Genomic DNA, 21157 nt, shown 5'->3' on the forward strand with positions numbered 1-21157 from the left:
CCCTGACCTAAGACACAGCTGACCACACTGGAGGTCACACTTGGACTCCTTCCCTCTGGAATGCCTGCCCAGGGGCCTGGTTCCGGCCAGGGGGAACTCCTGCTCCATTGCTCACCTCTATGATGTAATCTCTGCCATCTTTGCTGTGGACAGCCTTGACAGCACAGATGTCCAGGCCACCAAACATCTCCGAGCAGCTGTCCACCCACAGCCTGTACCTGCAGGGATGGACAGACAGTGAGTATGCCGGACAGGGGGCAGGAGCGGGAAGCAGACGGCGAGAGATGCAGAGACAGGGGGAAGGAGAGACCCGGAGAGACACCCACAGAAAAAACAGGCCAGGAGACAGACAGTGACATACGCACAAACACACCCATTCAGAGATGGAGAGAGACAGGAAGGCGTAAGAGACAGAGATGCACGAGAGACAGAGAGGCAGAGAGACAGAGGCAGTGCGAGAGACAACGGGTGGAAAGAGAGGCAGAGATGCAGAGGGACAGTGAGAGACACGCAGAGGGAGGTGAGACAGGCAGCTAGGCAGGCAGGCGGCAAGCGGGATGAGGGGGAGGAGTGAGGGGAGTTGGGGTGATCTCAGAGACCTGACCTCCTTCCCCTCCCCAGGACTTTGCCGGCCCCCCAGTACCGAGGAGCTTGTCCTGCTCCCAGCTGGAGCTGTCCTGGACCCCAGCTGCTCCTGAAGTCCTTTTCCCTTGGGAAAACTGCTTGAAGGGCCCCAGAAATCCCTCCCAGGCCCAGCCTGCGGGGACAAAGGGTGTATTCTCCCCCTTGCCTGGGGCACGCAGGCAGAGGAGCCTGGCAGGCTTCTCCAGACTGGCCCGGGGGCCTGGCCCTCTGGACCTGCTGCTTTTGTTCCCTTTCCAGCCACTTGATGGCTGTAGGGTCCGTTTGCTTTGCAGAAGATCTCAGTGCTGGACTCTGACCCTGCAACAAGGGGATGGTTGTATCTTCCCAGCCTTGTGCTTGGCTTCCTTCGTGGTGGCTGGATTTGGAGTCACAGGGGACTTTGTGTCAATGTTCTTGCTTTTCTCCCCACCCTCCAGGGTCACATGGGGCACGCCTGCTCAGAGATCTATTTGTGTCTCTGAGCCATAAGGCCTGGAATGAGCTGAAGGGCTCTCAGAGCTGGCTCTCTCATCTCTGCTGCTAAGTCCCCTTGAGGCACTGAGGCTACTGACCATGAATTTGCAGAAGGGAAAGTGGATTCCAGGCCTGAGCAGCCCCACTTCCACAGCAGGGAATGGCCCATGGGCCTGGAACTGAGCAGAGCCAAGGAGATAATGACCTGCTGGAGACACCTCTGAGCAGCGTGCGAGGCCCAGGGAAAGGCTGGGCTTACGTTCTGGAAAGGTGGTGGAGAAAAGGGCCACGACCGCCCCTTGAATGCCCACTGGGGGAAGGCTGTCACTCCCCCAGACCAGGGGGTGCAGTTGTGCCAGGGAACGAGCACAACCCCTGAGACTGGAGAGCACAGGCGGGCACCCACCTTGGGGGCGGCACCTGGGACTGGCGGGAAGGGAAGGAGACCACTATTTCCAGTACACTCCCTGCCAACTGAAGATCCCTTTCTCATCAGCCCTCTGGCTTGGGTGCATTACCTCCAATGTACAGCTGAAGAAGTTCAGAAAGGGTAGTTAACCTGTGTAACACAGCTCTGAAGGAGGCAGGACCACTGACTTTAATTCATGCTGTTTCCTCAGCTTAGAGCCCTGGACAGGGAGTTCCACAAGGGCAGGAACCGTGTTACATCCCTCCCCTAAGTCTCAGTCCGTGTTACTGTAGCACGGTGGTCCCACTTCCCTCTCTCGGGGCCGAGACGTGACACAGGAGTACCTGATTACAGTGCTGCTGCTTTCTGGGTCATAGTGATGGGCTCCATGATGGTCATGTGACTTAAGTCAGGCCTATCAGTGAATAAGGCTCAACTCCAGGCTTTGATTGAAATGGTTGGGAAAGACATCGTCTTTCTGCTGGACTCGACACAGTTAAGCTGTAAGCCTGGGGCCACTTTGGATCACTATATGAGTGAGCTGACCGGAATGAAGCCAACATGGAAGAAAGCTGGACTGAAGTTGGCAGTGAAAGTGAAAGTCTCTCAGTCGTGTCCGACTCTTTGTGACCCCATGGACTGTAGCCCACCAGGCTCCTCTGTCCATGGAATTCTCTAGGCAAGAGTACTGGAGTGGGTGGGTAGAATAAGTTCTAAAGACCTACCTGGAGCTGCACCTCTGAAGTTTCCATTGCCACAAGCCAGTAAATCCCCTTTGGCTCCAACTAATCCATTTTCTGAAACTTGCAACTGATACAGAGTTCTTGAAGGGAAGGGTTGGGTCTTTTCATCTGGACCTCTTTAGTGCTCAGCATACATGGCATGCAGTAGGTACTCAATACATGTTCACTGAACAGACCTTTCTGACCCCAAAGCCCATGCCTTGCCCATTGTCACTGAAGGCTTGCACGCAGAGGTCACCGGGCACTCAGCAAGGGATGTGTGTGCTGCTGGCCTCAAAAGCAGGTGGCTGGCCCTTCTTCAGGTGAAGATGGCTCACAGGTGTTGTTTAAAGGGAGGAACTTTCAACCAGTGTGCCTTTCTGCCGCATTCATGATTCACAGGAAATTGACCTCTCCCTCCTCATGTTGAGACAGGAATACATCTGAGAGAGGAGTGGACGCTCCGGGTGGGAGCCCTGGTACCCTAATGGGATGCTTCCATACAGCTGTCAAGAGCAGAAGAGACTGGCAAGGACTTCCTGCTCTCTTCCTGCAGCAACTGGCAGGGCCACAAAGACCCCGGACGTAGAGTCAAGATGTCAAGGTTTTAGTTTTATCTCTGCCATTGATCAGTTCTGTGACTTGGACAAGCCACGCTCCCCCTCTGAACCATCTTCCCCATCTGTAAAATGAGGTTGTTGTAAAACATGCCCTGAAGGCTATTATGGGCAGTAAAGTAGATCATGCCTAGGAAAGTGCTCTGTGGGCGGTGAGACGCTGGCCAAAGTGTGAGACGGCATTCATTACAGGATCCTTGTATCGCTGTCTACCTCCCCCTGCGGCTGGTACCCATCCCTAAGCACCTCCGTTACCACTTACCTCTCTGTCATGGCCACCTGCTCCAGCATGGCAGAGCCTGTGTTGGCCTTCCAGTTTCCAGAGATGGAGGTTCTCCTGCACCAGAACAAACGACACAGTGAGGGAAGTAGGGATGCTTGCCGCTGATCTGCTTTCCTTTTTGCTTTGGCTGTTTGGTGGCTCTGATTCAAATATCTGGCTTACATTGTTCTAAGTTGCTTCAGTCATGTTGGACTCTTTGCTATCCTATGGACTGTAGCCTGCCAGGCTCCTATGTCCATGGGATTCTTCAGGCAAGAATACTAGAGTGGGTTGCCATTTCCTTCTCCAGGGGATCTTCCTGACCCAGGGATCGAACCCATGTCTCTTATGCCTCCTGCATTGGCAGGTGGGTTCCTTACTCTGAGCGTCACCTGGGAAGCCCACTATGACGTGCATTCTTAGATAAGCATGCTGTCTTCAGATTTATTTTTTGTGTTTTTATTTCCCTTTATGTTGATTGTCTTATTTCTTGGGTCTTATGTATCTTTTCCTAAGCCACCTTTGAAATGTAAAATTGACTTTAATGAATGCCTACACTATCAGATTAAATCCTTCAAATGGCCTCCTGTTTTTTTTTTAGAACTAGGGTAGTATAGCCCCTGGTGACTCTGGAATCTTTTTTGAGCACTAGAATGTAGGAAAAATAACCAATGGCGAGAAGTGACTGCCTTTTCATGGTGAAGAGCAGGAAGGCCTTCTGTCTCTGTCTGCCTCATCACCCTCTCAGTTCCCTTGCTTTTTCTGCTCCAGCAACAGCTGACCTCCCCTCAGGTGCTCCAAAGCCCATGGATTTTTTCCTGTGTATAGGCCTCCATACACTTTTCCCCTTTGCCTGATACAGTCTTCATCTCCATCCTTGTCTCCCTAAGTCCTACTCATCTTTCAAGTTTCATCTGAAAATGCGACTTTCTGACGTGCTGCTACTGCTGCTGCTGCTGCTAAGTCGCTTCAGTTGTGTTCGACTCTGTGCGACCCCAGAGATGGCAGCCCACCAGTCTCCCCCATCCCTGGGATTCTCCAGGCAAGAACACTGGAGTGGGTTGCCATTTCCTTCTCCAATGCATGAAAGTGAAAAGTGAAAGTGAAGTCGCTCAGTTGTGTCTGACTCTTAGCGACCCCGTGGACTGCAGCCCACCAGGCTCCTCCGTCCATCGGATTTTCCAGGCAGGAGTACTGGAGTGGGGTGCCATTACACTTCCCCAATAAGAACCCCCTATACTACATTCTACCAATGTTTAGAAATGCTCATCTCAGTTGCAATGACCGCTTTAGTGTGCTGACTTCCCTGAGGGCAGGGAGCATGTTTGACTCGTCCCTCTGTACCTCTAGTGTCCAAGGGTTCCTGGCGGGTAGCAGGTTCCAGGCAACAACTTACTAGGTAAGGGGTTGTGTATGCTGAAGAGAAATACAGACAAATATATCCAGTGGCATGTCTGGATTCAGCAAAGACTGAATGGCTTTAAGCAAAATGGAAGTGATAAAGTGATCTGTTTCATGACCAAGGAAAGGCATGTGATTGAGCTTCAAGGGTGAACCAGTGCTATCAAATGTCTTTCTAAAAGAGAAAATACAATGTATCTGAGGATAGCAGATGCTGAGACCAGGTGGCCAACAGGAGCCATAAAGGTTAAAGTGACATTGATAAGCTTCAGTTGGTTCAGTTCAGTTCAGTTCAACTCAATGCAATTAAATTCAATTTGGCAAACAATCATCAGGCCACCCTATGTCCTGACTACAGGACTAATCTGAGTGCGCAGAGATGACCCCCCTCCTCCAGCTGTTCACTACCTTAAAGGGTAGACTAGCCTAAAACCAGAACATAGGCATGGTAGGATTAGCAGTACACATGAGGTGTGAGGCATTCTGGGGAAACAACTTTTTAGACACTTTATGTGACCCCAGAAGGTAGTGACTGAGATGTACCTGGAAGGATGAGTAGGATATAGTAGAGTGGGATCTGTATGGTGACAAGGGAAGGTAAGAACTGACTTGAGTCAGACAGGTACGAGTTTGAACCCTGGCTGTAGTGTTTCCTAGTATAACCATGGACAACATTTCTGAGTATTTTCTCATTAGTAAATAGGAACCATTTTAGTACCATGCTTATAGGGCATCATGTGGATTAAAGGAAAGATTCTCATAAATCTCTTAGTACAGTGGGTGCTACTATTATTTTTCAGTAAGTGTAGATGAGAAAAGAAAGCATTTTAATGCCAGAAACAGCAGGAGCACAAGCTAGATTGGTCTCCTTCCAAGAAGATAATGATAGAGAGAGCTGATATTTAGTGAGTGCTTTCTATGTCTGAGACATGGGTCTAAAGGCTTTATAAACACAGGCTTCAGTCTCACAAAACCTAACGAGATGGACATTATTGTTATCATCAGTCCCATTGAATGACAGAAGCCACCAACCGTATCTGAGAAACTCTGTGCTCTTAACCATGACTCTCCATGGCAGAGCCGATCACAGGTTTGGGGAAAAAAGTTGACTGGCCCAAACATGACGCAGCTGCTTGCATGCAGGATGGAATGTAGGCTGTGACAATGGGATCTATGTTTATGACAGGCTTGATGCTGACCCCCTTGTTGCAGAGGGCAGGGGTGAGGGGAAAGGTGCTGACCTAACTAACTTTGGAAATTAGTGGAGACTGGGTGCCTAAGAACAGAAGAAACCATATATAAGTCCTCTACCATAGTTGGTAAATTCGTTTCTTATGGGGCTACAGCTTGACAGTTCTGCAACTATACGTACGTGCTGGGATTGAACAAAGAAGTATGTGGGTGGAGGATGGGGGAAGCCAGGTTTTTTCCCTGTTGGGAGTGGAAAGTTACAGATAAGCAACTTGGGAAGGCTAAAGTGAATCATGTGGAAAACCGAGTACTAGTTGAAAGTCTGACACATCAATATGTACTCTTTAGCTTTAGCTATAGACGGATATATAGAGAGAAATAATTATAGACATGTGTGTATACACGGGTTGAGATACACACATTTATTTCCCAGCTCTGTCTGCTGAGAGGACTTAGACACAATGACTTTCAGTAGCAACAAGCACAAAGGCCTGAGTGCAGGGCAGGAAGTGGGCCAGAAAGGACGTTGAATGGTCATGGGTGGAGAGGGCGTTCTACACTGAGGTCTGACACGAACCCCTTCCCTCGGACGTGGGCCAATGCAGGGTCCAGGAAACGCCATAACTAATGACAAATTGGAGCTGTCAGGACAGAAAGGCTCAGCATAAAGAATGCAGCAATGAGGTAATCCTCAAGAAGAGAAACTGGGACAAGGTGTCGTCAATGTCAAGTGGAAATGTTAACAATGAGGAGAGGAGGGAAATGATATCATGAGGGACGGTGGAGGCCTCAGGAATGTGTTGGACCATTCACTAGAATGTTCTCCGACCCAGAGGGGTTATGGGTGTGGGGAGGTGACTTTATCGCCCTGAAGGCATCTGAGAGCAGTGACAGGTCTGGCCTGGCTCATGGGTGGGAGAACGGTTGGCAAGACAGGCCAGAAGTATTCCTTGGCTCCATCCCTTTCCTGGGCATATTTCCTTGTAGGTCAATGGACTGCATTTTCTACAGTTTTCCAGGCAGTGGCAGAGTGGAGTGGTTGCAACTGAAACTGTGAGGCCTGCAGAGCCTAAAATGACCATCTGGCCACTTACAGAAAAAAAAGTTGCCAACCTCCAGTCTAAGCAATCCAGGTAGAGCAAAAGTAACCCTAGATAATACAGAAATGGAGATGTATGGCTGTGATCAACTCAACCTTACTTACTGAGACAGGTGGGAGCTAGACTTGGCCTGTGGGCTGTGATTTGCTGACCCTGACCTAGAGCACAGCTCCACCACACAGAAGCACATAGAGAGATTTTCCAACTGTCCAGAACCATCTGTTGCAGTCTTCAAAGGTGGAACCATGCAATCAGCACTCCATCCAGGCTTGGAGACCAGGCACTTATTGCCTCTCTGGAGTCTCATCATTTCAAGTGGAACCAGCACTATTCCAAAGTAAGACAGAGAGGCCTTGGAGCAGAAAAGACCGAGGCCTCCATGCAGTCAAGAGCTCCCACTCATCCTTGTAACCACAGCTCCAGCATGAGTCACCATCTGCCTGAACCACCCCTGGATTGAATGTGTGATGAATTTTCTGGCATTCATCCCTTTTCTTTTAGTCACAGAACCTCTATCTCCACTGGATAATGACCCTGCCTGTGTCGCATGCTGTCTTGGTGGGACTCTCTATACTGATCGTCTGCCGTCTTCTGATAATCATGTGACCACCGTTGGACTAATCAGCACTGTTTCCATGGAATCGTAATCTTGAGTTAAGCCCTGAAAATGATTACGGTAGATTCCCTTCCTAATGGGGTGCCACGAAGATTGTCTATTACTTCTGGCTACCCAGATTCCTGGGGCTGCCCTGAATCCCAATATTTCTGAAATTGGTAATTTGGGGTTAGTTTTTTTAAGTTTCTGATCATCCATGGGTTTCTAATAAATTCCCTTTAAAAACATCCCACCATATTAGTCAGATATGGTTTTTACTGCTTGCAGGTGAAGAAATCTGGTGTAATCTCCTACCTGATCTTATTAGCCCCAGAGAAACCCTTTTGCAGCCCATAGCCCCAGAGCCTTCCTTTCATGGTTACAGGTCAGGTCATGACACTTCTCTGCTCAGAAGGGAAGAGAAGAAAATCCCAAATCCTCAGCAAGGCACTCAAGGCCACCCCTGATGTGTTCCCAAGTGTCCCTTCTATGTATGTCTTCTGTGACACACATCCCCTGTATACTCGGAAAGAGGCCAACAGTCTTTCTCTGGGGGAAATGGCCTTCATTTAGGTAGACAGATTTTTGCCCTGAAATAAGCCATGATGGAACAGCAGCCTTCCTCTGTGCTAACTAGAGATGAAAGGAAGTAAAGGAGACGGAAAGGGAAGATAAGATGTCCCTATGGGGTCTCTGCCATGGGATTTAGTCTCGGTTCCTCTCACACTCTGCTCCTACCCTTCCTTCCAGCCTCCCAGCCCCTGCCCCTGCCCAGGGACTCACATGTACGCTTTGTAGTTGGATCCAATTTTCTGGATGCGGATGTCATACTTGGAGTCAATGAAGGCCTCGGTGGTGGCATAGGTTTTGGCCATAGCCACCATGCTGGTGATGTCCTGGTAGTCGTGCTGGTTTTCTACTTTGATCTGTTGGGAGGATGAGAGGATGAGTACCACATACCTGGTGTTCACTGAGCACACACCTCGTGCTGGGACCCAGGGCTGCATATATAGTGACCGTGAGATCATCTGCCTGGCAGCGGAGGCAGACACAGGATGCAAGTTGCTCCCCAAAGGCAGCATTCCACCTGGGGAAGTCAAGGGAATCTTTATAGGAGGGGTGGGCTCTGAACAGGGGTCAGGAGAGGGAATACGATTCTCACATGGACTATGAAGCAGGTACATTCTCTGGAGAGGATGGAGGATGGACAAGCCAGGGGCAGGAGGAGCTGGGAGAGGGGGGCGGGCCAGTGGTCCAGACCAGCTGAGGGGGCAGGAGGGTGGAGATACCTGCATGGTGGGCCTCAACAGCTTTGGCAGGGGCTAGAATGCTAGCCTGAAGGCTCTGGACAGCCACTTGATGGAAAGGAGTTTAAACAAGAAAGTAGCCACATTTATGTTTGAGAAAAAGCACTCCTGCAGCAGTGTGGGGAGCCGGGTAGGGGGTGTGATATGGGATAGAGACCAGTGTAGGTGTGTGTGTGTGTGTGTGCGTGTGGTGTGCATGGGCAGGTGTGTGCACATAGGCTGTGTGAAGTTTGTGGGGGACGTGTAGAGTGTGTGTGGAATGTGCAGTTCGTGGCATATGTGTGGGGTATTTGCACATGTGATGCACATGGTGTGGTGCTTCTGAGTGTGCAGGCAGTGTGGGCATGTATGTGTGTGGAGGGAGTGTGACTGCTCTGGACACAGCTAGCTCTGCTAGGCCAGAGGCCTGGGGGAGAAACTCACTCATGCTGTTTACTGGGCTGAGGCCAGGGACATGGGGTGTGCCCTGGGGTCAGTGAGAGGTCTCAGGAGAGCTTCCAAGGCCAAGGGCAGGGGATGAGGCCAAGGCTCTGCGAGGGCGATCTCAAGACACACCAGAGGCTGACTCCAGCCCCTGTGCATGGCTGCATGCCCCCTCCCCTGTCATCCTCACTTGGACAACAGAGGGGTTTCTTGGCCAGCAGTGGGCAGAGGCCAGATCCTCGGGGATGGGTGTGTGGAGCTTGTGTGTGGGGTGGTGCTGTCCTTCCAGCTTCTTCCAGCCCTTTTTCCCCTGCCCTTCAGGCTCAGCAGTGCCTAGACCACTCCAGCCCCCCATAACGATGCCGTCCACATCTGCCCCGACCTCACACTTACAGAACATCTCCTCAGTTCTCTTCTGGAACTCGAAACAGGACTGTGGGGCAGACAGGGTGGGCATTATTATAACCATTTAACAGATGTGGAAACGGAGATCTCTTTCCTTGTCCAAGGCCAGAGAGCAGCTAAGCACAGAGCTGAGAATGAAACCTAGGACTCCAAAAGCAGTGTTCTCTGAACCATCTCAGGGTACTTACGAGTGCACGCCTGCTCCCCTGCCCAACAGATAGTAAACAGCTTGGCAGACCTCCTCTCTGCTCTCTTTGTGTCCCCGCCTCTGAGACCGTGAGCCTCCTCCCACCAAAGGCCGAAACCACCCTTTGTTCTAGGTCCCCTAAGGCTCTGACTGCTTGCTGTCCCCTCCTTCCTCAGCAATAGGACCCTTGAAGTTTTTTTCTGGGGATTTGGTCTCTCAGCTAAAGATGACTTTGTCTCAGTCTCCCTTATCTCGGTAGATGTAGCCAAGTGTCCAAGTCCAGCTAGTGAAAATGTGAGCGGATGTGATGTGAGCAATCTCTGGGTGGTGCCTTTAAGATGAAAGAAAACTTCCCTTTCCCTCTCCCTTCTTCTACTGGGATGTTTACATGATGGTGGGAGCTGGTGCAACCTTCATGGGCCACAAGATGGAAGCTGCACGTTGAGCACGACTGACTAATAAGGTGGAAGGAACCTGGATTTCCCACACCATGGTGTCTCTAGTCTGCCCTTGATTGTGTATGCTCAGACTCCTACAGGAGAGTGAAGTAAACCTTTAATCTTCTTTAAGCCATTGTTATTTTGGCCTTTGTTAAAGCAGCCAGACTGTATTTCTGCCATGCATTTTTCAGCTCTTGCTCTTCATTGATTCTTTTTTTTCTTCTTCTTTTTTAAAAAAAATTTTATTTTTACTTTACTTTACAATACTGTATTGGTTTTGCCATGCATTGACATGAATCCACCATGGGTCATTGATTCTTTACCTTTTGAATCACCATGATCATGGATCCACTAATCTCAGGTTGTTCCTGCTTTTCAGTACCTCAGTTACCACCGCTCTCTCCATCTCAGCATCCTCATCTTCCACTCACTCCCAAACCAACTCTCTTTGGATTCCATTCCCCACCATTCCACACAAAATGACTTGGCAAAGGTCACTTCTGACCTCCTCATTGGTGAATCCAATCGCGCTTCTTTGGGTCCTCTTGCTGCTTTGACACTCCATGGTATATGAAATCACTAAACTTAAAATTTGGTTTCACTATTCTCTTCTGGTTCTCTTCCTTTTTTCCCCTGGCAACTTCTTCACAGTCTATATTGCTTCCCCTTCCTTCAACTGCCCCTCGGGTGGTCATAGTATTTCATTCTCGGCCATCATTTGGGATCTGGTAAAGAGCGTCCGAGTTACTGAAATTAAAGAATGGGGCTGGTAGCTTGCAGGAACAGCTCGTTTAATTCAGTTTTGTCAGTGGATGGACCTGGGAAGAACCAGAGCTACTTCTGCACCTCAGTTTCCTAGTAAGCACAACATACGCCGCAGCCTGTCTCAGAGATTTCTAGTTGTCCACAGCATCCATTCTCTTTTTCTATAGCTGTGAAATGCCTTAATCTGGGGGTGCACGACCATCCAGAATAAACATTATACTTCCTCATCTCCCTGGCACCTGTGTGTGCTCATGTACTCAAGGCTGGTTGATCACATTTTGGTCAATGGGACTTGAGCAGAAGTTGGGTTCGAACTTCCAGGTCTGCCTTAAAAGGGAAATGTGTGTGTGAGGCAGGAAGGGGGAATGCTTCACAATTCTTTCTTTCCTCATCTGGCTGGCTGGAGGGGCACCATCATAGACTTTGTATCTGAAAGGCAACACCCCAGGAAGGAAGGATGGAAGGAGCCGGTTATGTGAGAGGGAAGGTCCTAGCTTGTTTAAGCCAACATAGGTTTTTGTTACAGAAGCTAAACTTCATCCTTAAGTAAATATCTGTAGAATGCGTCATATATGCATTCATTTATTCACAGGATAGACAAAAGAGAGAAAGTATAGATGCAGCGGTTTAATTAATTAATGGTCATCTCAACCTTCCTTTGTGAACCCTTCTAGAGTCGGGTGTTTGGGTGGGGCACTCATCCTGTCCAGGACTGAACACGTAACCCAGGTTTCTTATACATAGGCTGGTCATTTTATGCTCAAGTTGTGTGCTGTCTGAGCCCCATAAAACCCGACTCCACCCCTGGCTCCATGTCTGTCTCCCCATTAGACACAAGCTTCCTGAGGGCAGACAAGGCGTCTTGTTCCCAGTTGTAACCCTGCTGTCTGCAATGCTGTGGATGGCCCAGACATGTCTGCTGGGTTGAGTTGAAGAAGGATGGATAAAGATGTAACTCTTTATAATTCTTTATAACTCTTGTAACTGGGAAGAGTGGAAGGGGATGGAAGGAAAAATACGGGGTCTTGGAAAAAGGCGAAGAAACTGTGTTTCAGGGAAACTTGTTTTATAAAGTAAATTTTTCTGTAAATGATTGGGCTGGATTCCACACTTAAAAGGTTTACAGCTTCCTAGTGGAGCGCCAGTGGCGCAATCGGTGAGCATGAGTGCAGTACTTGGAAGAGGCTTACGGCTTCCTTCATGTTCCTTGTGAACCTGGTGAAGTCAGGGGCCTTGCAGAGGGGAGCAGGTGGCCTGTCGGGTGGTGCTGGAGGAGCTGCTGGGCTGGTGCTCAGGGCATAAAGGGAGGTGGCGTGAGAAGGTGCTGGGGACGGGCAGCCATGGAACGGCCACAGGCAGGGAAGGGAGTCTTGGCACTCCCATGTATTTACTAGCTGGAAACCCCTCCAACTGTTCACAGAGACAAGCTGAAAACAGGAAACTGTAAATGAGCTGTGACTCAAGATTACCCATTTGCTGCTCTGGGGACCTGTGCCCAGTGAATTCCTTGACTCTGAAGACTCACATCCTCACCCACCTCCCTAGCCACTCTGCGGCCCGGCCCTGTCTCTTGTGCCCTGCTTCCTCGGCCTTGCCCACCTCCCCTCCTCCTGGGCCCCATGCCTCCTCTCCCCCATGTCCACTGCCTTCTCCCATGCTTTGCCTCCTACTTGCAGTACCGCCTGTCCCCTCTCTGCCCGCTCTCCCTCTGCATCTCCCGTGGTCGCCTCTAGTGAGAGGCAACCTTTCCCCGTCTCTTCCTCTCCCTCCTCCTCCCCTTCCCCACTTGGCCCACCCCTCTCAGCGCTGTCTCCTTCCCATCTCTCCTCCTTGTTTTCCTCACTGGATCCCCGTGTGGTTTCTCACACTCTCGTCCTCTCTGGCTTTTTGAACTGCTTCACCTCCCTCATGTGAGTGTGAGTGTGTGTGTGCTTGCACGCGTGCATACATGTGCGGAGGGAGACAAACTGGAGACAGGAGCCAAGAGACAACTCCGAGTCTCCTCAGTGGGCTTCATCCAGGCCTGGGAAAGTCACCTTACAGCCTCAGCAGACTGTGCGCTCTTTGCTTGAACGCCTCAAGCAGTAACAGGGAGCTCACTACAGGGCAAGGCAGCTCATACCATCTCAGGGAACTTGTCCGACTGTATATTAGACCAAGAGTGCTCAAATGGTTCCAATGACTGATCATACAGGGTAAGTCATGGCTCTTTGCCTTGAGTCTGGTTTTCATCCACTGGATGTGAGTCATCCAGGTATGCCCAAGTCACTCTCTTCTTAACCCATCCCAACATGAGAGCAAAATCTCTCCGTCATATCCAACTCTTTGTGACCCCATGGACTGTAGCCCGCCAGGCTCCTCTGTCCAGGGGATTCTCCAGGCAAGAATTCCAGAGTGGGTTGCCCTGCCCTCCTCCAGGGGATCTTCCCAACCCAGAGACTGAACCCTTATCTCCTTTGTCTCCTGCATTGGTAGGTGGATTCTTTACCACTAGCACCACGAAATTAATCACATAAACCAATGCCTTAAAATAAGTCTATGTATACCCTTCTTATGGTTTCCATTTCTTTGGACAACCCCAATGTACACTCTGTCTCAGCTAGTGCTGTAGCAAGAAGACAAAGATGCCACCTCCCAGAGTGAGCTGTGACAGACACCACTATGGCCAAGAACTGATAGCTTCACCCACATTGATATAATAAGGTTGGGCTGTCAGAGATTAGAGACTGTGAGACGGTGATTTCTTAGGGAAAGGTTATGTCACCCTACCGCTCTCTCTTGTGCTATGTCCAGTAGGGGCTTCAGTGGGACACCCACCAAGACTGCTCTGTCTCTGGTGCTGAATCCTCCCCAGGCTATCTGCAGGTGAGCATCCTGCTTTTGGTTTATCCAGGCTAAGGATGTGCATGCTTCCCATGGACCACAGGTGGGTGGTGTGGAGGGAGCAGGGCTGAAGGAGAGATGCTGCCTTTCCACCACCCCTGCCCTGGTCCACGCCACCACCATTCTGCACTGGACTGCTGCACTCATCTCATTTAGAATTCCTCTTGCCTGAGCCAAAACCTCAGACTGATTTCCTCAGAATCTCTGGGCATGGGCCAAGGCATCAGTATTTTTGTAAGCTCCCCAGGAAAATGTGTGCAGCCCAGGTTAAAAAGCTTCTACGATCTGGTTCCTGGTCATCTTTTTCTTTTGCACTCGGCCCAACCTGTCCCTGCCTCACTGCTTTTGCACTTGCTATTCTCTCTGCTTGAAATCATTTTCCTGGGCACCTTCCCTTGGCTGTTTTTTTTCAGAGGCTTTTCCAGCTACTTGATATCAAGTAGCTACTCCTTCCTGCCACTCTGAGAAGTCTCTACTGAATTACTATTTTTTTTCTTACCAGCTTTGACTAGCTGAAATGACTTAATTGATAATGTGATTATTGTCTCTCTCCTCCATTAAAATGTAAGCCCAATACTGAATAAAACCAGAGCCTCCTGTGTCTTTCTAGGGAGACAATACAACAAAATGTTGAAGAATGCAAGCTCAAAGCCCAGCTCCGTCACTTGTTAGCTGTGAGACCTTGGGGGAAGGTACTTAGCTTCTCTGTGTCTTACTTTCCTTATTAGCAAAATGTGGGTAACTTGTTAATATCCAGTGTGGATGACTTGATTGCTGTTGAACATCAAATGAGATACATATAAATGGTTTAGAAGAACTCTTCATTCATCACAGGATTTCAACAAATGTTAACCATTATTATCATTCCTTTTAATACCTTGAAACCTAGCATAGTGTTTGGCACACAGAAGATGGCTCAATATTTGCTGAAAGAATGAATGAAGAGGCCAGTCATGAGAAGAGCTGGGTGAAGAGAATTCAGGCAAAGGGGAAAGGTGGTACAGTGGCCCTGGGGCTGATGCTGCCTGTTGAAAAGAGACTCACAAGTATCAGCAGAAAACGGAGCCTTGAAGTTTTTTTGTGGAAGCTGAGGGCTAAGAGGGATTCATGCTTGGAGGAAGGGCTATCCCACTTGCCCTCAGCGGTGAACACTGGGAATGGGGCCAAGATCCTTCTTAGAAGATGGTTCAGAATCAACATTGATAGAAATACACATGAGCCTTTGAAGCCCATCGCCCTATTTCAATAGCCTAGAAAATGTTTCAGGCGAGTATGACCAGCAGCTCACCCCAGCCAAATCCATCTCCATCAGGTTTCTGTTGAAGGCCCAGTTTGGAGCAGGCTCCATCTGCTGTGATGACCGGGGCAAGCTTGTTGTTTTCAAAGATAACTAACTATATGAGGCAATTTACTGAACTGGCTGATTTATTTATGAATAAGCTAAAAGCTAAGCAGGGGGATCTACCAAAAATAATAACTGTAGCTTCAGAACACTTGCTCTGTAGTCTCTTTTTCCGGCAATAATTAGCTGGTTGAGCCAGCTGGATATTCAGGCCACTCCTAGTTCGAGATAATAAAACCATAACCCTGGCACACAAACGCATGCTTGTTTTTCTGTTTTTATAACAGGAAGGCGTGCTTCCAGCTCATTCCAAAGTGGTCTACGCTCATTAAGAAGCTAGTTAGATGGAGTGAGAGAGATGAGCTAAATATCTGTTTTCCCTCCCAGTAAATATTTCCCAGCCCTGTAGCTGCTTCACTCTCAAGGGTAGGTTCCACGCATACATCATTAAGCCATGCTCACAGAATTAAGCTCAAAATCATTCCTGAGTTCAGCATCAAAAGCTTAAAAGAGTTAAATGGGAATTACAAAAAACCTAGTGCACGAGTCCCCACTTTCTGGATGTACGATGCCCATCTAAGGAATGATTTCATGGCATTCCAAGGCCAAAAGAAGTGCCAACTATTTATGTCCTACCAGCTTAGTCACTGAAATAAACAATGTACATAATATCTTTATTTCATTCATAAATAACTACAATCACTTACAAACGAGCCATGTGTGCTTGCTGGGCACTGCATACATTCCTGGACCTTAGAATCAGAGCAGACACTTCACCCCCATTTCCTGTTCCATACCGATTCTCATATAGTACTTGCCTTTTAGCACAACCACCACCAAAACCCCAGTTTTGCAAAAATGTGATGTCACCGAAAGGAATACGCTGTGATCTAATGTTGAAACTGTGAACCACCTCGGCTAGTAATTTGCATGGTGATTGACTGATGCCGAGAACTGCTGTGTTTCCCCCTGAAAATTTAAAATACACTCTGCTGCCCTAGGGCCTTGGGCGCAGAGTTTGGGAACTGTGGGCCTAATGTTATTGCTTCTGGCACCCTCCCCCAGCAGTGAATAACGCAAGCCTCTGGTGCAACGTCCCTGGAGAAGAGCCTGTCTGCTCCTCCTGTGAAACGTGGGTTTGAGAAACCCACAGCAGGCGGAGTGGGATAGCCAATAAACTGGTCCGTACTTTAAACCAGTCCCCACCTTAGGAAAGTTACAAGGATACTGTGCTTTTTAAATGACATAAATTCTATTCTAGATTGATTCATCAAGACAAGGCTCTTAGCTTAAGGTGGGCTAGTTAATGAGAGAAAGCAATTTGGACTAGTCTTTAAACCCATCTGAAATAAAATGTTGTCTAACTACTATATTAAATGGAGAATCAAGGAACAGTCCCTGTCATTGAGGAGTTCATAGTCCACGGGAAAGACCAGTAACCAGACAATTCAATAGAGGGTGACAGATGCTGCGGCAGGGACCCTGGTGCACCCTGCAGTGGGAACCAGGGCAGGCTTCCCAGATGAGGCGCTGGATTCTACTCCGACTTTCTTCATTGTGATTATGGAAAAGAGGATGACTTGAAACCCAAGGCTTCTCTTCTCTTTTAAATATCAGAGTAACAGTTTGAAGTGGGTGTTGGCATGGGGCTGTAAATATTCTCATTATTTTTACATGTATTTTTTCAAGATACCTATTTCTCCTTGAGCACTAACTACGCCAAGACCTATACCACACAGTTTATCTACAGCATCTCATTTACTCTTCACAAACAACCCTGGGGGAATCCAGCCATGGTGTACCCTCATGAGCCGTGTCCCTGTAAACAACTATAAAACTGGAAAAAAAAATGAGGCAACAGTGTTAAGGCAGTGGGAACAGGCTGTGCAAGGCTGATCCCTGAGATGAGGGGCATCAGGAGGTGGGCCCCTGTGCACCCAGCCCCTTTCCTCACCTCCTCTCAGACTCTCTGCATGTGTCTGCAATGCTCCCACACACTGGCACTTCTTCAACCACTCCAGCTCTTTCCTGCCTTTGGGCTTTTACATATGCGCTTCTCTCTGGAAGGGTCTTCACTCTTGCTTTTGCAAGGCTGGCTCATTCTCTTTCCTCAAGTCTGTGGCCTGTGCTCATGGGCCACCACCTCAGAAGTTTCTCCAACAGCTCTACCATGTTTTTCTCTCTTAACAACATGTTGTTCTTCTGCCTGTACTGAGTAAAGTTTATAAGTGTATTTGTTTGCTCATTTATACCCTATCTGCCTCTCCCACTAGCCCGTGATTCCTACACCCCATGCTAGCACAGCACCTGGCATGCTGCAGGTGCTCAATAGAGAGCTTCTGAATGAATGAAGGAAGGAAGGATATATCAGATTGGCCCTACCTCTTCCCGTGGGAGGTGGGGGAAATGTGGAGACGGAGAATTCCTCCTCCCCTTTTATGAGTCACTGAAGCTCAGAGACCACAGAGAGCAGACCTGAGACCTCCTCATGGAAGATGTGGGACCTGCAGACAACACGACCACTCAGTCAAGCCTCCCTGTAACCTCCCACTTCACCAGTGAGACTCAGAGAAGCAAAGGGCTTGTCCAAGGTGCCCCAGCTAGTAAGTGGAGGGATGGAGACTCGAAACTGGTCTGCTGAGATCAGAACCCCATGATCTGTTCACGACACTGCCCTGCTTTGAATGCAAAGGATGGAGGCAACTCTTTTCCTTCTTTTTCCTTCCCACCCCTACCCTGTATTCTCACTTGGATCTTTTGCAAACTCTCCTGACAGATATACTTGAGCTGGCAAAGGGCAGCCCCTGGGAGTACAATGGGGCAGGTGCCCAGTCTCTTCCTGGAAGGTCTTGGGGAGGACAAACTCTACCAGCCAAACTCCACAGCCGAGGTGTCCCCCAGCTGGAACTGTGGCCCAGATGACTCAACCCCAGGGCCTCTTGGACAGGGTAGCCTGTGCCAGGGACCCTGGCATGGCTGAGGCTCAGAATTGACTCACGGGGCAGGCTGCCACCACCTGAATCACCCCTCTACCTCTGGGTGGAAAGAAGAGGCTGGGGGCTGAGGGGGCCACTGGGTAGGGACTGATTGACTCATCTGGTGAATAAACAATAATAATGACTGTAACAACAATAACGATGGACCACGTCGGCTACTCTTAATGCGCTACTGTAACAGCTGTGTATTAATTCACATAGCCTTTATGACAATCCTATATAGTAAGTACTGTGACTTCCCCATTTCACACATGAAAAGACTGTGGCCCAGCAAGGTTATGTAATTGGTTGCAGGACCTAGAGCTGGCATATGGAAGTGCTGAGATTCTAGCTAAAGTCTGTCTGGCTCCCAAATCCAGCCATTCATTTGATAAATATTGATCCCCTACTGTAAGCCAGGCACTGTTGTGGGCACCAGGGAATACACTGATGGGGTTGGGTGAGGAGTTAGTAAACAAATACATATGTGACATATTAGGTAGGGGAGATGCCTTGCCCAAGCCTACACCACACTCCTAGGGCAGCCCACACCTGATGATGGATTGGGGCAGGAGTTCAATGGCACAGCCCCTTGCCATGATTTGGGATGATTCTGAAGGGCCACCTCAGCCCTGGAACTCCTTACGGAGTCAGCTGAGGTCTCTGCTGTAACTGCTGCTGCTGCTAAGTCGCTCAGTCGTGTCCAACTCTGTGCGACCCCAGAGACAGCAGCCCACCAGGCTCCCCCACCCCTGGGATTCTCCAGGCAAGAACACTGGAGTGGGTTGCCATTTCCTTCTCCAATGCATGAAAGTGAAAAGTGAAAGTGAAGTCGCTCAGTCATGTCTGACTCTTAGCGACCCCATGGACTGCAGCCTACCAGGCTCCTCCATCCATGGGATTCGCCAGGCAAGAGTACTGGAGTGGGCTGTAACTGCACTGCAGTTCAACTTCTCCCCTGCCTAATCTTTTTTCCCTCACGTCCCAAGCCAGTGCTTTCAAGCTCAGATCCCAATGTGCATCTTGAAGCAAGTTCCCATCTTAGGGTCTACTCAAAACTTATTCTCCACTTCCTCCATCCTAACAGAACTCCAGTTTTGTTTAGGCATCTACCCACCTCCACCTGACCATGGGCTTCAGGGGGAACTGAAGTTATTCCCCACACAACAGGTGAATCCAGACTATATTCAGTCAACCAGAACACGGCACTCTTGTCTCAATGGCCCAGGGCTGGACTCATGAATAGATCAGCTCAATGAGATGGAAGAGAACATCCCAGAATGCCACTAGCAGCAGGGCTAAGACCGAGGAAGCCGCCCAAGAGTGAAGCTGGGACTGGGGCCAGCCGGCAGAGACAGAATGCGCCCAGGACCTCAGCGACACTGAGACACTAATCCTTGGGCTTTCAGAGTGTTTAAGCCAGTTTGAGGTGGAATTTTCCATTTCTTGCAGGGTCGATGCATTTACTGGCTACTGGCTGTCTAAGCCTGCTCTGCTGGCAATGAGGCTGTCTGCAGGAAGGTGTTCTCGCTGAGGCTCTTGTTGGAGACAGACTTTTCCCCTGGGCCCTGGGGGCTCTCGGTCCTTGTCTTCAGCAGCAGGGTACCTTTAGATTGGAGGAAAGCTATTAGGGGAGTCTCTTATTTCCAAACTCCTGTAGTTTCTATGTGGAGGGAGCGACATTGCTGGCCTGTCTGCCCCCGCCGCTCACTCCTCCTCAGAAGTGACAGATTCAGATCAGAGGGTCTGAAAGAGAAACGGGGCAAACGCAGAAGACTCACCCATTCTCCTCTCCTTTGTCTTTGGAAGCCGTCTTCCCACAAACAGCACTAGTCCGCTCTGCTTCTCAGATTGTAAGTTTTCTGAGTCAGGCCCAGCGCAGGGAAGCCTGAGGCAGCCCAGCAATGTGTGCATTTGATGGACAAGTCTGTCTAATTCTGGAAACCCATTTGCCTGCACAACTAAGCCACATTCTTTAATATCTTTATTCATACAAATGCATTTGATTTTTCAAACTCCTTACACTTACTATACCACAACACCTCCCACGGTGCCTGCAACATGGCTGACTGGTTGGAAAAGGGTATTCTAGCAGTAAAGTCAGGCATGAGGCTGGTTGAGGACCTTTCATGCTTCTTCCAATCCAGACCCAGGGGTGCTATTATCTGACAAAGTACCCCAGTTGTGTTGAAGAGTCAACTTTTTTGTCCCTTAACACTTACTTTGAAATGGCATTCATTCAGTGGTTCCTCATAAGAGACCTTCCACAATGAATAGCAAAATGGCACCATTAGTTGTGGTTTTATCAAAGTTGCCAGAATCTTCCCTTGACCCAACTGGAACCTCTCTCCTGCCTTTTCCCCTCTTCCTTGTGTGACCTTTGTGGGCTGAAGAGAGGGCAGCAGGCTCCTTGCAGGGCTTATTAACATCTGCCTTTTCCTTGCTTGAAGCCATCCGTAGTAAGCCTCCTCTTCAGGGTTTGAGAATGTGACCTTCAGGCAAGGCACCACGTTGGTTGGCTTGGAGAGGTATGACTCACTGTGACATGATCACCGCTCTGTGCGACAGGGCCTGACAGTGAGCCCATCTCCCCCAGGTCCCTGTCTAGCACTCCCCTTTGTCTGGGCTTTCACAGGGAGTGTCTTGACCCTGGACTTGACCGGCTTTGCCTGCCTGTCAGCACTTCTTGGCTAAGCTGCTCCACCCCACTCTCTTTTCTGCCCAACAGGAGAATAAAGGGAGCCTCAGAGCCTCCCAGGCAGGATCAGATTCCAGATCTGTGTAATGAAAACACACCAAGCCAAGCAAACAAAGCAGATGCTCCCTCAGCCAGGCTTATTATTTCAACCTCTCTGTGGACGTCTCGCTGCTTCGGGCCATGTCTGCCTGCCCAGGGTCCCGCCTCCCCCTCCAGGCCAGCAGCCTGGGCTTTCGTGGCGGAGGCACATGACCAACCACACCGAAGAAAAGACCACCGAGAGCCAAGAGGCCTGGACTCCAGTTCCAGCAAGTTGCCTACCTTCTCTGAACTCCTG

General features: G+C 49.4%; 1 protein-coding gene across 2 annotated transcripts in view; it reads right to left on the bottom strand.

The window, feature by feature from the left end:
- SYN3 (synapsin III) overlaps nt 1-21157 on the bottom strand; it is a 447307-nt gene that overhangs the window by 19029 nt on the left and 407121 nt on the right. For both annotated transcript variants that reach the window (XM_068970770.1, XM_068970769.1), the window contains 3 exons: nt 8179-8321; nt 3109-3183; nt 116-218 (listed from right to left, as the gene is read on the bottom strand). In XM_068970770.1, the coding sequence (XP_068826871.1) occupies nt 116-218; nt 3109-3183; nt 8179-8321 (321 nt within the window). The remainder of the gene's footprint in view (nt 1-115; nt 219-3108; nt 3184-8178; nt 8322-21157) is intronic.

The sequence above is a fragment of the Capricornis sumatraensis genome, chromosome 4 (genome assembly GCF_032405125.1).
Source record: "Capricornis sumatraensis isolate serow.1 chromosome 4, serow.2, whole genome shotgun sequence".
In the NCBI taxonomy this organism is placed as follows: Eukaryota; Metazoa; Chordata; class Mammalia; order Artiodactyla; family Bovidae; genus Capricornis; species Capricornis sumatraensis.